Raw genomic sequence first — 17,043 nt, forward strand, 5'->3', positions numbered from 1 at the left:
GATTGTATTCTAAAGAATCAAGATCTTCTTCCTCCATCACACAAGGGAATGGTGAGGTGTTCACCTCATTTGCGGAGCGTGCTAAAGAGTTAGGATCTTCTTTTTCAGTAACAGAAAGGCTTCCTGTGGCTTCGAAATCTTCTTCCCCAGTTACAGGGGAGCATGCTGAGTTATTGGAATCTTCTTCCTCACCCATAAGGGGGCATGCTAAAGAATCAGAATTTTCTTCGTCAGTCACAAGGGGACATACTGAAGCATCTAGACCGTTTTGGTCCATCACCAGGGAGGATGGTAAAGGATCAATTTCTTCTTCCTCAATCACAAGAGGGCACTCGTAGTCATCAATTTCTTCTTCCTCAATCGCAATAGGGCACTCGGAGTCATCAACATCTTCTTCCTCGTTCTCGCTAAGATATGGTAAAGTATCACTCTCCAAAGGGTACGCTTGGGCATCCATATCTTTCTTATCACTCTCAAAAGGGTATGCTGCGCAACCTTCTTCTTCTACTTTGATTCCGAGAGTGAAAGCTGTAGCACCATCGTCAATTCCAACCATAGAGGGATGTGCCGTAGCGCCGTGCTTACCCACTTCACGCGCGAGATTTCCTGCGGCTGCCTCTTTGTTTTGTAAGTTAATAGCGAAGGGGAAGGCTGTAGCACCATCGTCATTTGCAACCACAAAGGGATGTGCAGTGGCACCATGCTTACCCACTTCATGGGCGAGATTTGCTGCAGCTGCCCCTTTGTCTTGTAAGTTAATAGCGAAGGGGAAAGCTGTAGCACCATCGTCAATTGCAACCACGAAGGAATGTGCAGCAGCACCGTGCTTACCCACTTCATGGGCTAGATTTGCTGCAGCTGCCCCTGTATCTTGTACGTTGATAGCGAAAGGGAAAGCTGTAGCACCATCGTCTATTGCAATGACAAAGGGATTTTCCGTAGCACCGTGTTCACCCATATCAGGGTCGGGATCTGTTGCAGGTGCTCCTTCGTCTCCTACGTTAATTCCGAGAGGGAAAGCTGTAGCGCCATCGTCCATTGCAACCAGAAAGGGATGTGCCGTAGCACCGTGTTCACCCACTTCACAGATGGGATTTGCTGCAGCTGCTCCTAGCTCGTCCGGTCCTGCATCTTCTGGGTTTGCAACAGCTCCACGGTCATCGACAAAGTTGTACTTATCCTGATCATACTTGTCATCGTCAAAGATATCTACATATGTCTATGAAAAAGATTAGAAGGTAATCAGGAACTGCATGAGTTAAAAAATCTTGAACGAATGAATTTCAAAAATTCAACAAAGAAATTCCAAAAATGAGTCACTAAAAAGAAAAAAAAGAGCAGATCAGATATCAATCACAAAGACAAGAACCATTAGTACTTGCATGATGAAACTGAATTCACAAATTGTTAGCGGCTGGGTAGTTAATGCGTTTTGACATCACATTGACGTGAAAAGAAATTCGCAATTGACTCGGTAGGATACCAATTTCAATTGCTGAAGTATATCCTGAATTAGACGCTGTATGGCAAACCTTTGTTTTAATATATGTATCCATTGTTTGGTAGAGCTTCACAAAGTGTGGCCGGCTGGCGCTTTCGTATTTCTAGCAGTTTAACATCACCGCGTATCTATAGAAAAACACAGGAACATATGATCACAGTAATTCCGCGATAGGCATTAATATTGCAAGTAGCAAAGTTGAGAAACCACAACTAGTTACAAAAATAACTGAAAGGCTAAGTTTATCTCATTACATTGCAGCTCAAACGAATTCTGTGATGAAAAACCCACCGTATTCTTTATTTGACTCAACAACTTTTTATTTAAATTTTTGTATTGACAAGATAAGATTAATTTCTTAGGAAGACTTCTTATTCAGACCAAGAGTATCAAAAACACCTGACCACAGCAGCAATCGATATTGCTTTTGACTTATATAACATTCCACACAGAGGAAGCAACACTTACAAACTGTCGTCGATATGTTCAGGCTTTGGCAGACGATAACCTTCTTCGATTTTTTTCATTGTCGTGGATTGAGACCATCCTTCGTAAGGAATGCCTCCTGTGGAAAAATAATGTTTTTTTTCTGTTCGCCAAAAAAGCACACTCTTTTTGTTGTAATCACTTTCATTCCTCTCAGGGCGATCGAAATGATTCTTATGTGAAAACGACAATTAATTGCTGAAATAGATTTCGGTTTTACATCAGATGAAAGAGTACTGTAAAAAAAACAAATTTAAGTGTAGCGATGGATTTAAGGTTTTTCAATAATGTACTAAATACTTTCAGTTCTACTTAAACTTAAGTTTTATGTCAAGTTGTTATGCATCGTCATAATTTTATTTATCAGTGACATTGAGTACTGCTTCAACTTCTCTATCGTACAATGCTCTTTTGTTCGCTCGGTATCACTCGTCAATTAGTAATTGTGCGTGCAATCTCGGCAGGTATATTTCCTGAATGTAAAGTAACAAACAAGTTAAGTACCGACAGTGAAGATTTCATACAGGACGATGCCGTAGGACCACCTGTCAAAGAAATAGAAGGATGACGATATATCTCAACTGGGGTAGAAAGATTATAATCACTCAGATACTTGGGATGTTTAAAAACATGCCATCAAGACATAAGCAACCTCCTTAACAGAAAACGCCATATTTATTTGTTTGATTATCCACTCATCCTTTCATCCGTCTGTTCTTATCCTAATCAGATTTTGGATATTGCTCGTTAAACTTAATATTCATGTAAAGTCTCATACTACAGCTGTAACCTCAGCTGTTTCCCAGCTTGATGTTTCCTAATGACCCTCTGATCAATAGAGCACTGAATATTCTAGTTTTCCTCGCTAAGTTAAGGTAGAATCGTAAAAATGTTCACTCTTGGAATATATGTTGATAATAACCAATACAGTACGTACACATCGCTTTTGGTTGACAGTTGTTCCACATGTCCAAAGAGAATCTCGGGTGCAGTCCATTTGATTGGGATACATCCCTGGATGAGTAACCAAAATACTATAGACATCTGACATCTAAAGAGCCTTGTATACAACTTCTAAAATATTTTGCATATAAGATTAAAACCGTGATGTGAGGACTTACGATAATGTCAAGAGCAGTAGACACCTTTGTACAAATTCTATGAAAACAATTCACACACTCCTTTTTCTTTAAATCTCCTGTGTTTCTTTGCCCTTCGAGTTTGTATCTTTGCTATTCAGAGAACGATATCTCTTCCGGCTTTCTTATTTCCTGTGTTCACTCCCTGGGCACAATTTTTTTTTCTGTGAAAGTTTCGATACGCTTAGAACGGCTTCCCATTGAAGGTAAATATTTTTTTGCAGTAAAACTGTATAACTGAAAAGAAAGGTTTGTGAGGACAGTAATATTTAAATTCTTCGCATTTTTATCCTCCATACCAGCAGCCCCAAAACAAATTGACCGAATGATAAAGAAATTCTGAAAATTACCCCCTTGGCATTTCCTGGGCCGTATTTGAAATCCTGATAAGAGAGCCCAAAGTCAGTCAACTTGCAGACACGATGCTCATCAAGAAGGATGTTACGAGCTGCAAGATCGCGATGAATTATCTGAAATCGAAAAAAAAATGATATGATCTGATAAAAGGGACTTTGATAAACTACATAGAATAAAAAAATTAAATATAGGTAGAAAGTTTAACATCATGCTAATGTCAGACCATTTCTCGGTGGAATAGTGATTCTAATTTGCTGGATCTTTTTAGCCGTACAGCGTATTCTACTCACGATTTGCAAGTCATGCCATTTTAACACATGCAGGACCACAACCCGGAAGAGTTCGAGCACTTACCCCTCTGGACGCGAGGAAAGTCATACCATGTGCGATCTGTTTAGCAAACAGCACCATGTCATACGTTGTCAAGTGGTCGACCCTTCCGACTCCATGATGATATTGGTCGAAAACACCCCTGGATTTTCTGAGATAGCCCAGCAAGTCACCTCGCCACAGGTACTCCATGATAAGTATTGGCTGAGCTAAGAGGGAAAAACAAGAAAATTGTTATATGGCAAGCAGTGCAGAAGTTCCAAAATGTGTTTGAAATGTACATGGTTTATCTAGTTTTACATTTTACATTTTACATTTACATTAGGTTATATCTGAGACAGAGAGAGAAATTCAAAGAAGAAAAAACGCAGATAGAAAACGGATGGACACACAGCGGAGAGAAATAGAGACAAACGCATAGACAGATGGACAGACAGACAGACAGACAGATAAACAGAAAGACAGAAAAATAGGGATGGCAGATAAAAAGACAGAGACTTGCCATCGTAAGTTAAAGCTATTATCACAATTAGCATGTACATTTTAGAGCTTAAATCTTCCAAGTAAAATGGCCTACATACAGTGCGAAGTAAATTTCTTAAGATGAGAGAAAAACTGGAAATAACCCTTGAATTAGTGCACCATCTAAGCAATACTGGTTGACGTCAGATATGTTTTTATCGTTACTGTGAATTAGCTGATTATAATCATAACAATAGCTGATTACCTCCAACTGTAACACAACCAATGAACTTAACAACATTTTCATGGCCCTCCCTTCCAAAGAGTTTTAATAACTCGATCTCTCTCAGCAGGGCCTTCCTTCCTTTCTCTCCGGAGATTGCTAGGAAACCACGAAAAATAAAATATACAAAAAAAAATTTGCATGTCATGAGAGACACAATTGTTTATGTGGTGAACATCCACTTTTGCAAGTATTGTATACTTGGTGTTAAACTATCGGCGCAAATTACAATGCATTTGGTTTGCATAAGACAAATTAAATTTCGTCTTCTAAACCCCATAAAATTCATACTTACCGAAACTCCCGAGCAATTGTTATCATCTGGTAAGCTCATAGAACCGCGCAATTATTTTACAGACAACTCACAAAAGTAGAGACGCAATTAAGCCTAGAAATCGCACCTGTTATAATACCTAATCGGTCGAATAGACATTTGAGACCATTGGTTTTTTTAGAATATCCTCTATATGCGCCTTCTTGTTCCCTACTGTTCATATGGTACATAATCCTTGCTTTTATCACATTAAATGTTACATAGACTCATAAGCATTTCCAGAGTTATAGTAAATTCATTTGACTCTGTAAGCTTGAGACAGTCCAACCTGTATTTAGCGGTCATACACGGGTCGACCGTTTAATAAAGGTTCCACGGAATAGGAGTATTATTGATAAAAATTAAAAATCGCCATTCTATGCCATCACGGACCACTTAACATACATGACCTCGCTCCAAAATACTTCTAACATTGATTTCGGGAGATTAGCTTGGATTAAATTTTACTTGAAAAATTATTCTTAATTTTATTTGAGTACTTCCGCTTTATTGACCGTTCAGTGCAGGTAGGGAACATTACAAATAGGCTGTTGGGACATAGTAATTGGTGACCAAAATCGCTTGGTATAAAAAGTACTACGAGTAGTGAAGAAAATTTTGGGGCATTGAAAACCGACCCCTTATCACAGGGTAACCGCTTAATACGGTGCCGCTTGATGCAGGTTCGACTGCATTATGATTTCCAGCTTTTTCCAACAGAAGAAGATCATACTACCACCACCAGATGGGCATATGGCTCCAATTTTTTCGCTTAAGGCTCATCCTCTCTAGGTTTCTCTGAGGTCACTAGTCATGATTTCACATCAAAAGTTTCTAAGCGGGCAACTTTGCAAAATATGCGACATCAGGTTGCAGGTGAACAGCGGGTGATTGGAGGTGGCGCGAAAGTGGACCGAAATTTTTAATATTGTAGTATTTCCGCTTTTATACCCTTGAATGCAATTTGATCGATAAATTTGCGTTTGCCTCTACAGCTTCTAGTACTCCAAATGAAATTCGTGTTCTGTTGAATGTTTGTGGCGTTGTATGACAAAAGACTTAACGACTGGTCCCTCGGAGAACCATCCGCTAACTATTTGACATGCCAGCTGATAATTCATTTTAACAGTGCATAGCTTTAAGTTATTATTGTTATGTATCAAATAGGTTAATAAAGCGTGTTTTAAGAAAAATGCTCTCTATTAAGATGAAACACAAAAAATTAATAAAGGATAGTTTGATCAAGCTTTGTATGAAAGAAAGACAAAAAAAAAGTACTTACGTAGGTAGCACTTGGCAGCAACTGTACGATTTCCAGGTCTACCACGGGAACGACCCAGTAGCGCTCGCCACACTGAACCAAATGCCCCTCTGCCAATATGCTCGCGAAAGTTCAGGCGGTCAACTGCAATCTCCCATCCATCTGTGTTTACGTTCAGCTGATCCATCTCAACTTCATCTTCCCCTTCACTGAATAATTGCAGATGAAAACAAGACTTTAAATATCTTTGTTACCTATCTATCTTTTCTTTCTGTGAATCTGTTTAAACGTAACGTGGTAAATATATTCTCTATATCTTCACTTTAAGAGTTTTTTCTCTTTGTTTTCATTTAAAGATATTTTTTTTTTCAGAGTACGTCAGAAAATTATTACTTGCCAATGAAAAAATTACTGAGATAGGTGAAATTTGGATACTAATCTTCTGAACCCGTTTGTTGACGCATCGCCCCAGAAGAGGAGATTTTATTGAAAAAAAAAAGAGGATTGATTTAACCTCGCATGAAGATAACCTTGCGCCGACTGCGTTTTTCGGCATTTTACCTCATACAAATATCGTTTCTCCCACGCGAGAAATGAAATACTAACCGAAACCATCTGAAGTATTGTCTACAGTCAATATATCGACTGGCATTTAAAATCGGCCTACAAGACTCCGAGTGTATTTCAACTGCAGTTTCTGGAACAAAGACTGACGAGGGATCAAAGCGCCTATTTCTTATAAGTATGCCACCCACAACCCAGCATGCTGGTAAAAAAAATATATATATTAAACAAGGTGTCAAGACAAGTAAAAGACGGATGAAACCAAAACAGAAAGAACATCAGGAAACATTTGACTGCCATAAGAACGGCTTCGAAGAATGCCGCTGCTTCGAAAGAAAAAACCCCTTTTTGGCCTGTGAGCTCTTGATGGTGAATATTATTGGTCCAAACTGGAGAAAAGACGTATTTGATCAGCAATGGCGCTTATCACTATTCTACTGAGACTATTCAACAGTTAGAAACTTCGGATATAGCGACACGTTGAAAGAGCGAGCATTCACAAAAAGAGAGAATTTACTTACTTCAACCTAGGTGGCACCTCAGGTGGGGCTATTATCAAAGGATATGTGGAAAAAGATCGAAGAAATAGCTTCGTTGTAAGTAAGAATGACATCATTAACTTAGTGAAAGCTTGCGACTCAGAAACCACGTGTAACATATTTGGCTCTGTTGTCAACAACGAGAGAAGGAATATGGCTGGTTGTCATGGTGATCAGCTGGATATAATTTTTTACCTTTTTGTAATTTGAATGGTTAATGGACTTTCCGGGACTAAAGAAGGACCTTCAAAATCAGTGCTGGAAATGCACAATATGACCTGCTATGATAGCTCTTTCGTACCCTAAAACACTGACATAAAATTCTAATAAAATTTCTGTGTAATGGCCGTATAATTTGAATTTGCGTAAATGAAGGGTGACGTGATATTTTCTGAATTTACAATTTAGCATCTTTTGGCCGGACACTAATAATTCTTATAAAAATATCTCTACTCTTAGACTCTAAGCTCAGGGTTCCTCATCCCCCCCAGCAGACATGTTAAATAAGTTTAAACATTTCCTTCTTTTACTTTCAGATTGCTGGGAAACCACACAAAAATTAGATAAACAAACAATTTTTGCATGTCAAGAGAGACACAATTATGTGGTAAACATTTTTGTATACTAAGTGCTATATTACCAGCGCAACTTCTAATAAATTTGGTCTACATAAAAAAAAGTTAGTTTTCTAAACCCCATATAATCCATACTTGCCACAAAAATGTCAGTTAGCCGTCTTGTTCAGTTATATTGAACATGAAATTTCAAAAGTAGATTCATCCTTGTTGAAAAAATTATTTGCTAAGAAAACGCTGCACATCTCGAGCATTGTTGTTAACTAGGCAAGCTCATTGGACCGCGCAATTGTTTACAGACAACTTACAAAAGTAGAGACGCAATTAAGCCTTGAAATTGCACCTGTTATAATACCTAATAGTCGGTCGAATAGATATTTGAGACAATTTTTATTAAAGATATGCTCTGTTTGCGCCCTCTTGTTTCCTACCGTTCATATGGTACATAATCCTTGCTTTTATCTTACTAAAAACTACAATAATTCCTTCGCATTTCCAGAATTATTCTAAATTCGTTTGACTCTATAAGCTTGTTACAGTCGAACCTGCATTTAGCGGTCACGCACGGGAAATGGTTGACCGTTTAATATAGGCTCCACGGAATAGGGCTACTATTGATAAAAGTTTAAAAACGCCACTCTATGCCATCACGGACCACTTAAGATACACAACCTCGCTCAAAAATATTACTAACATTGATTTCGGGAGATAAACCTGGATTCAATTTTACTTGAAAGATTATTCTTAATTTTATTTGAGTACTTCCGCTTTAGTGACCGTTCAATACAGGTAAGGAACATTAAAAATAGGCTGTTGGGACTTAGAAAAGGGTGACCACAACTGCTTGATATAAAAAGCACTATAAGCAAAGGAGGAAAGTTTCGATACTTTGAAAACCGACCGCTTATTACAAGGTGACCGCTTCATACAAGTTCTATTGCATTATGACGTTCAGCTTTTCCAGCGGAAGAAGATCATACTACCACCACTAGACTGGCAAATGGCTCTGAGCTTTTTGCGCCAGACTCACCCTCTCCAGGTTTCTTTGAGGTCACATGACATTATTTCCCATCAAAAGTTTCTAAGCGAGCAATTTTACAAAATACACGACGGAGTGACATTTTCAGTATTATGGTATTTTCCGCTTTCATTCGCTTGAATGCAATTTAACCAATAAATTTTCTTTTTTCTCCACAGCTTCTAACACTTCAAATCATATTCGTGTTCTGTTGTATGGTAGTAGCGTTGTATGACAAAAGACTTAACAACCGATCCCCCGGGGAACCATCCGCTAACAATTTGACATGCCAGCTGGTAAATCATTTTAACAGCGCACAGTTTTTAAGCTATCCATGTTATGTATCAAGTACGTTAATGAAGCATATTCTAAGTGGATGCCCTTTATTAAGATATATTACTCAAAAAATTAATAAAGGATAGTTTAATCAGGCTTTGTAGGTAAGTACTTACGTAGGAAGCATTTCGCAGCAACCGTGCGATTTCCAGGTCTGCCTCGAGAACGACCCAGTAGCGCTCGCCACACTGAACCAAATGCCCCTCTGCCAATATGCTCGCGAAGGATCAGGCGGTCAACTGCAATCTCCCATCCATCTGTGTTTACGTTCAGCTGATCCATCTCAACTTCATCGTCCCCTTCACTGAATAATTGCAGATGAAAACAAGACTTTAACTATCTGTGTTACCTATCTATCTTTTCCTTCTTTGAATCTGGTTTAACGTAACGTGGTAAAGATATCCTCTATATTTTCACTTTAATTTTTTTCTTTTCGTTTTTATTTCCAGGTGCTTCAGAAAATTATCGCTTGCCAATGAAAAAATTATTGAAATAGGTGAAATTTAGATACTAATTTACTAAACGCATCGACCCAGAGAGGAGATTTTAATGAATAAACTTAGCGCCGACAGTGTTTTTCGGCATTTTACGTCATATAAATATCGTGCCTCCTACGCGAGAAATGAAATGCTAATTAAAACCATCCGAAGTATTGTCCACAATCGATACATCGAGTAATATTATTATAAATCGGCCTACAAGACTCCGAGTGTATTTCAACTGTAGTTTCTGTAACAAAGAGTGACGAAGGGTCAAAGCTTCTCTTCTTTAAAAGTACGTCACCCACAACCTGGCATACTGGTAACAAAAAAAAAGATACTAAACAAGATGTCAAAACAAGTGAAGGGCGAACGAATCAAAAACAGACAGGATGTTAGGAAACATTTGACTGCCATTTGATAAGAACCGCTTCGAAAACTGCTGCTGGTTCGAAATAAAAAACCTTTTATTTTGGCCAATGTGCTCTTAATGGTGAACATAGTCAGTCCGAACAGAAAAAAAAGACGTATTTACTCAGCAGTGGCGCTTATCACTACTCTACTGAGACTTATTCAAGAGTTAGAAACTTCGGAAATAACCACACGTTCAGACATTGAGCATTAAAAAGGGAATTCACTCACCGCAGCCTAGGTGGCAGCTCAGGTGGGGCTATTGTCAAAGGATATGTGGAAACAGATGAAAGAAATCGCTTCATTGTGAGTAAGAATAACATCATTAACTAAATTAAAGCTTGCGACTCAGAAACCAAGTGTAACTTATATTTGACTCTGTTGTCAAACAACAGGGGAAGGAATAAGGTGGTTTATCATGGTAATTAGTTTCATATAATTTGTAACGTTTTTGTAATTTGATTAGTAATGGCCTTTGCCGGGACTGTAGAGGGACCTTCAAAATCAGCGCTGGAAATGCACAATATGATCTGCTTTAAATAGCTCCTTCGTACTCCAAAACACTGACGTATTAAAAGCCATAATCTGCCATATGAAGACATTTTATTTTCGTATGGTAACATTTTACCTGTCTCACGCCGTTTTTTAATGTATGAAATGAGCGCCAGTAGAAAAACGACAGCAGCCAAAGGTCCCCCAATGTAGTACCACTCCAGTGAGCTGCTGGAGGAAGATGAGCTGCTGGAGGGAGCCTCTGAATTTCCCGAAACATAATAATAGAAGAAGCTTAGTAGGAAAGTAATTTGCTGGTCAGAATTAAGAATAAAAATTAATATTACCAACTATCCAGATAGAAAGCTAATTTACGTTGTTCGTTACTCGCGTTGGGTGGCCGGGATTAACCTTTGGGAAAACAGACGCAGATGTGTTAATTTACAAAAACAGGCAGACAGAAAGAGAAAGATTGGTGAAAGAACTATAGAATATGTGCAGCATACTGCTACTGTTTCAAATTCGTTTTAAAATAGTTTTTTTTAAATCTCTTTCAATTTTAATTAATTTCAAATTTCTAGTTCCCAGAAGACCAAAAAACCACTGGAAAAGTTTGTGAGGAACTTAAAAAGTGGAGGTGCATTTTATAATAATGACCTTACATAGTTAATTACTAAAATTATATGTAGTTCCTTAAACAGCTTACCTTTGACATTTACTATCACAACAGAGCGAGCCACAGTTCCTAGCTTGTTACGTGCTTCACAAGAATATTCACCACTGTCCTCTTCCACAACTTCAGTAAGAGCAAGTTTACTCTTTGTCTCGTCTAATCGTGTTTCTATAACTGCTCTTTCTGTTATTGTTTCTCCATCTTTTTTCCACGTTACGCTTATTGTTTCTTCGTTGACTTTGCAGGTCAATGCCAGGGCATATCCTTTAATGAGTGTTATGTATTTCTCTGAAACAACTTGAGCAGAGGCTTTTCCTGCGTTGAAAAAGGGGCAATTCGTTAGAATGCTAGTGTCACATTAAAGCTTCAACTGCATTAGAAACACCCCAAAAACAAACATTGAAACGAAACGAGTCAAATGCAACCTCTATAGGAATGCTTCGAACAGGTTGCTTTAAGTGAAAAAAAAAAAGAAAAGAAAAGTGTTTCCTTGTGAGTTTCGTGAGGTTTAGAAAGAGTTTCAGAACAAGCTTGAAGCCCTTATGTTTTAAATTTCCTGGTTACTGTTTCAGCAGCCTCAGATCCTCCGCCGAACTGCTAAATTAAGGTCTTTATAATGTTCCATCTTCTCTTATTCTTTTTTCTGCACCCTTGTGCAAAAGGACACAACAAGTGAGTCATGCAACACGAAGTTTCTTTCTTTTCCAGCACAGCGGTATCGGGTATGATTTCAAGTAGATCATCGTCCGTCTAAATTCCAAAGTACTACAACAACTTCCTGAGGTGGTTTTCTATCACTACCTGAGGAGAAAGGACTTACTACATTTTCTCAAGCTGACACGGTGAAATTTCCATGGATAACTTGTGGATATCATAGACGGAACTAGAATCAAGAGCTGTTATGACAATTCAATCGATAGAGAATACCCTATGGAAAGTCTGTCCGTATGGTATTTTACGCACGAGTTGGTAGTATTGGAAATCGAACACGTATGCGTAGCGAACCGATGAGATTTCTGGTACAAACCGACTCCCTGTTTTCTCTTTCTCTTTTTGCTCTGTATACTTTCTATTCCGCTTAACTCTCCACAGAGGTTCCTAAGTCATCTTTTGTAAGGAATTTGATTTAATAAACAGTCCTGAGAGCCGATTTTTATAATGTTACAGACGGAAACCATGCCAGTAAAGAATAATAAGAATGACATACGCTTTATGGGTGAAAAAGCACGATACGCGGTTCCTCACACGTAAAAAAAGCGATGTGCGCCATTTGATCTTGGACCAGCTTGGGATGAAAATTTTACTTAATGCTTTTTCAGCGTGTAAATCCGTAAATCTTGACTCTGTGATATTCTCCATCCTCGTTGGCTAAGTCACATTGCGATTTAAAAAAAGCCGTAAATCAACCTTGTGGAGAGATTTAAGAGAATTGAGGATGCGAGAGAATTCTTTCGAATGCTTAATCACTATTCGACCTCCGATTTCGGTCACGGTAGAAGCGTATTCGCTTTAAGTAGTTTCCTCTGTTTTAGTTTTGTTGTCCAATGTAGAGAATACCAATTATATGTCGTATGTAACTTTGGCTTTTACGTTTTGCTTCGTTTTTGCTTTCTTCTGAGATTCTGGATCTCTCCGTCTCGGAAGTCACTTCCAGCTTGGGAGTACATTGCATATCGTCAAGTATTTGGAATCAGTCAACTCTCTATAGCGCCGTCTCCTGTCCTTTTTCCTTGGCGTTTCTTTCCAACCCAAATCTACGCAGTTCTTTGCGTGTGTAATCATGAAGATCCAAGGACATATGTATTAAGCATTGATATCACCATTTTTTTTGAAGGTCAGGCCCCGGTTGCTCGAAGGGTGAATAACACTATCCACGGGATAAAACTCTATCTAGTGGAGAACACTTTACGTTTTGCTATCACACATTCATCGGATAAAATGTTTAACCGTTAGATAGCGTGATCTGCCCTTTATACAAGTAGGCCGAGTTTACCTAAATTCTCTTCGCGCTATTCCTTTTCTCCGTCGCTATTGCCATGGATTTACAAGTTCATTTTTCTGTGTTAATTTTTTCTCTCCCTATTTCTCTTCTTCATCTTCAACATTATCATCGTCATTATCAACGTCATCATCGTCGTCGTCATCATCATCATCATCATCATCATCATCAATATCGTTATAACTGAACTTACCATAAACACGCAGAGTTGCTGAGGAACTGGTTGTGTTTGCTTTGTTTTTTGCTGTACACTTGTAAGTCCCATTCATCCCTTTCGTGACACTTGGCGAAACTAGAAATGATTCTCCTTCGTAATCGGTTTGATTGATACCAGATGGCAGGTCACCATTATTAAAAGTCCAGACGAAAGTTGGTGTTGGAATACCTGAGGCTACGCAGCCAAGGTTTACGGAGTATCCTTCCGTAAGAAATTTGTTTTTCGGAGGCTCAATGATCTGAGGAGAGACTTGAAGTAAAAAGATCACCAAGCTCAACAAAGGGTCGCATTGTTCATTTCAACCCCCTCTGCCCCTTTCCTTATCCAACCCGAAATGAACTAGTTTCAAAATAAAAGAAAATTACATTATTGCCAAGTCTATTTTTAATCCAAGGTTATTTTGAAATTAGTTTTCTTCACTTTTGATATAGGAAGGTATAAGTCAGTCCAATGTGACATCAAAACATTCTTTTATTTCCTTAAAAGATTTCCTATCTTAGCAACAACCCAGGAGTTAACAACTTAGCTACCTATTTATTAATTTATTCATTCTTTTCTTACTGGTTGTTAGGTGTAATATGAACACCATGGTTAAGAGTACCAGTTTCTCTAAGTTCAAACTACACATTTACTTTGAAGAATAGCCAAATAGTAATGGTGAAAAGGTTTGCATCAATGAAAAGTTTACATGGATGTTTCGCTTTCCAACTTCAGTAATAAATACTTAAATAATAATGCACTGATAGCCGACTTGACATTTTTGCACTTCTAAAAATGTACATGAAATCATGACTTGTCAGCCATTGTTATTTAAGAAGCAGAAAGAAAGGTAATTCAAAATTTAAACGGACTTTTATGATAAATGCCGTGACAAAATATGGTGATATCTATAAAGTCAAAATTGCTCGACGCTCCAAAAGACAACCTGTTTTAAACTGCCCAAAAATTAATTACATGTGTCTGATCACGAAATTCATTTACATTTGTCATTTGTCATATAAGTCGGCATGTTTTCGCTCTTTAAATGTTATTATCAATTAAGTCCTTTTTTTAATATTTTTAATCAATTTTGAAACTTTTGGGGTTTCAAGTCCTTAAATTGCATATGGTATCATAGAAAAGATTTTATCCTCATCCAATCAAAGATATCTAAATTGATTATCGACTCAAGTTCTTTCAATATGTAAATAAGAACCGTACCTCCAGCCACTTCGATCCAGAAAGTTGAGTTTTTGCTTCCTTCGCTGTTGTTGGCGCTGCAGGTGTATTGACCAGAGCCTTCAAATCTCGCTTGGCGAATCGTGAGAGTGTTGTTGTTACCGAGATTCACCCCATCCTTAGTCCAGAGTATCTCAGGTGTAGGGAAACCGCTTAGAGAGCAAATGAACTGAAGCGACGAGTTATAGGCAACCGACTGATTCTTGAGCTTAGGATTAATTTCAGGAGGACCTGAGCATAGAATTCAAAAGTACAATTCAAAAAAGGTGAAGGTATGACAAAAAAGAAGAAAAAAAAAAACGTCAGAAAATAAGAAGAGCAACTGAAGGAAACAACATTAAGTCAACGTTTACCTGTGACTGTAATATGAAAAGCTGATTCACTTTTCCCTTCACTGTTGTTAGCTCTGCATTTGTATTGACCAGCATCTCCATAACTCACTCGATTAATTGTGAGAGTGTTGTTGTTGCCAAGATTCACCCCATCTTTAGTCCAGAGTATCTCAGGTGTAGGGAAACCGCTTAGAGAGCAAATGAACTGAAGCGACGAGTTATAGGCAACCGACTGATTCTCGAGCTCAGGATTAATTTCAGGAGGACCTAGGCATAGAATTCAAAAGTACAATTCAAAAAAGGTAAAGGTATGACAAAAAAGAAAAAAACGTCATAAAAAATATGAAGAGCAACTGAAGAAAACAACATTAAGTCAAGGTTTACCTGTGACTGTAATATGAAAAGCTGATTCACTTTTTCCTTCACTGTTGTTAGCTCTGCATGTGTATTGACCAGCATCTCCATAACTCACTCGATTTATTGTGAGAGTGTTGTTGTTGCCAAGATTCACCCCATCTTTAGTCCAGAGTATCTCAGGTGTAGGGAAACCGCTTAGAGAGCAAATGAACTGAAGCGACGAGTTATAGGCAACCGACTGATTCTTGAGCTCAGGATTAATTTCAGGAGGACCTGGGCATAGAATTCAAAAGTACAATTCAAAAAAGGTGAAGGAATGATAAAAAAGAAAAAACCTCAGAAAATAAGAAGAGCAACTGAAGAAAACAACACTAAGTCAACGTTTACCTGTGACTGTAATATGAAAATCTGAATCCCTTTTCCATCCACGGTCGTTAGCTCTGCATATGTATTGACCAGCATCTCCATAACTCACTCGATTAATCGTGAGCATGTTCCTGGTATTAACTAACTTTCCATCTTTTGTCCACTTCACCTCTGGTTTAGGAAAACCCCTCACGAAGCATTGAGTTTGAAGTGTTGAATTTAATTTGACAGACTTCTCTCGCCAAGAATTTATTTCAGGAGGACCTTTTTAATTTTAAGAAGAAAAATAATAATTTATATAAAACTTGATCCCCATCCCCTCCCCCTCTACTTCTTTTTAATCGTCGTTTACAATCTTAGTGCAACTGTCTTTCTCTCCCCAGCTCTCCCCTGCTGTAAAAATCAGAGCTTGCAACCATGATTTTCACCAAGGAAAAATACTTAGCACCCGCTCGCGAAAATCACGCCTGTTCTACATGAAACTGTAATGATCTTTCTTTTTCTACTAAGGAAAAATTGCCTTTGTTGTTTGTGACAAAATATAGATATAGCGTCTAAACTCCGGCAGAAAAAATAAAATGTTTTTAAATAAGTGCGAATCATGTTTTTTTTTTTACAGAGAAAACGGGGGGTAAGCTTCCATGGGTCACGGCTCTTGGGTCTTATCAACTAAGTTGAAAATGTAAGATGGCCACTGTACAGATTTTCTTAGCGAACGTTTCGACCGTTAGCGCTTCGTCAGAGCTAACGCTCGAAAGGTCAGCTTTGATACTTTTTACAGTGGCCAATCTAAATTACCAACCCTGTTGGTAAAACCAAAGTATATTAAATAAAGAGTTTGACGTTTAATTAAAGGACAGTTGAAGGATATCAGTGCAGCATTTTCTACCTACAAATGAATCCTTGACTTTCTCCTCATACATAAAACCACTTACATTTACAAGGCCGTGATTCCCGAGTTCTTGAGCAGTTAAATTCTAGAAGTAAGGTTATCCAAATAATCTTTTAAAAGTAATAAACGGTTGGAGATTAAGTCATCTTATTTATTTTAAAGAAAAAAATCCCTTGAAAATAACTGCTGAAGGTTCCTGCCTAATTATCATTACAATCTATTCATAAGAGTTTATCCATTTGAATAAAAGTTTATAAATGCTGCATAGTTTTTTGAAGTTGTAAAACAATGGCGAAAACCCGCCATTGCACTTGTGTGTCACAAATTCACCAAAACTCCCTCTTGTCACTTACCGACTCTTTTCCGGTGCTGGATACCGCACACTTTGCAGACACTCCAAGATGACCACGCCATACAACCTTTGAAAACAATTAATAAGTTGT

At 38.1% G+C, this 17,043-nt stretch overlaps 1 protein-coding gene across 1 annotated transcript; it reads right to left on the minus strand.

Moving 5' to 3' along the window:
- Positions 1-1,539: 1,539 nt before the first annotated feature.
- On the minus strand, positions 1,540-15,835 carry LOC149046280 (vascular endothelial growth factor receptor 1-like). The gene is made up of 14 exons (XM_089206049.1): positions 15,730-15,835; positions 15,007-15,252; positions 14,636-14,884; positions 13,412-13,684; positions 11,253-11,534; positions 10,683-10,808; positions 10,286-10,313; positions 9,281-9,468; positions 6,739-6,898; positions 6,154-6,341; positions 3,838-4,022; positions 3,477-3,596; positions 2,921-3,001; positions 1,540-1,629 (listed from the first exon to the last, which is right to left on the minus strand). Exons 1-14 carry the CDS (start codon positions 15,833-15,835, stop codon positions 1,540-1,542), a joined length of 2,322 nt encoding a protein of 773 aa, XP_089062175.1.
- Positions 15,836-17,043: the final 1,208 nt, after the last annotated feature.

The sequence above is a fragment of the Pocillopora damicornis genome, chromosome 5 (genome assembly GCF_964200805.1).
Source record: "Pocillopora damicornis chromosome 5, jaPocDami1.2, whole genome shotgun sequence".
NCBI classification, from domain to species: Eukaryota; Metazoa; Cnidaria; class Anthozoa; order Scleractinia; family Pocilloporidae; genus Pocillopora; species Pocillopora damicornis.

Bases quoted from the DNA above. Each gene is read 5' to 3' on its own strand.
- LOC149046280 (XM_089206049.1), bottom strand. From the start codon at position 15,835: ATGCTCACGATTAATCGAGTGAGTTATGGAGATGCTGGTCAATACATA. The intron at 10,809-11,252 runs GTAAGCTGTTTA...CGGGAAATTCAG, and splicing joins TGTGATAGTAAATGTCAAAG to AGGCTCCCTCCAGCAGCTCA. The intron at 6,342-6,738 runs GTTAGTATTTCA...GCAATTATTCAG, and splicing joins CAATACTTCAGATGGTTTCG to TGAAGGGGAAGATGAAGTTG.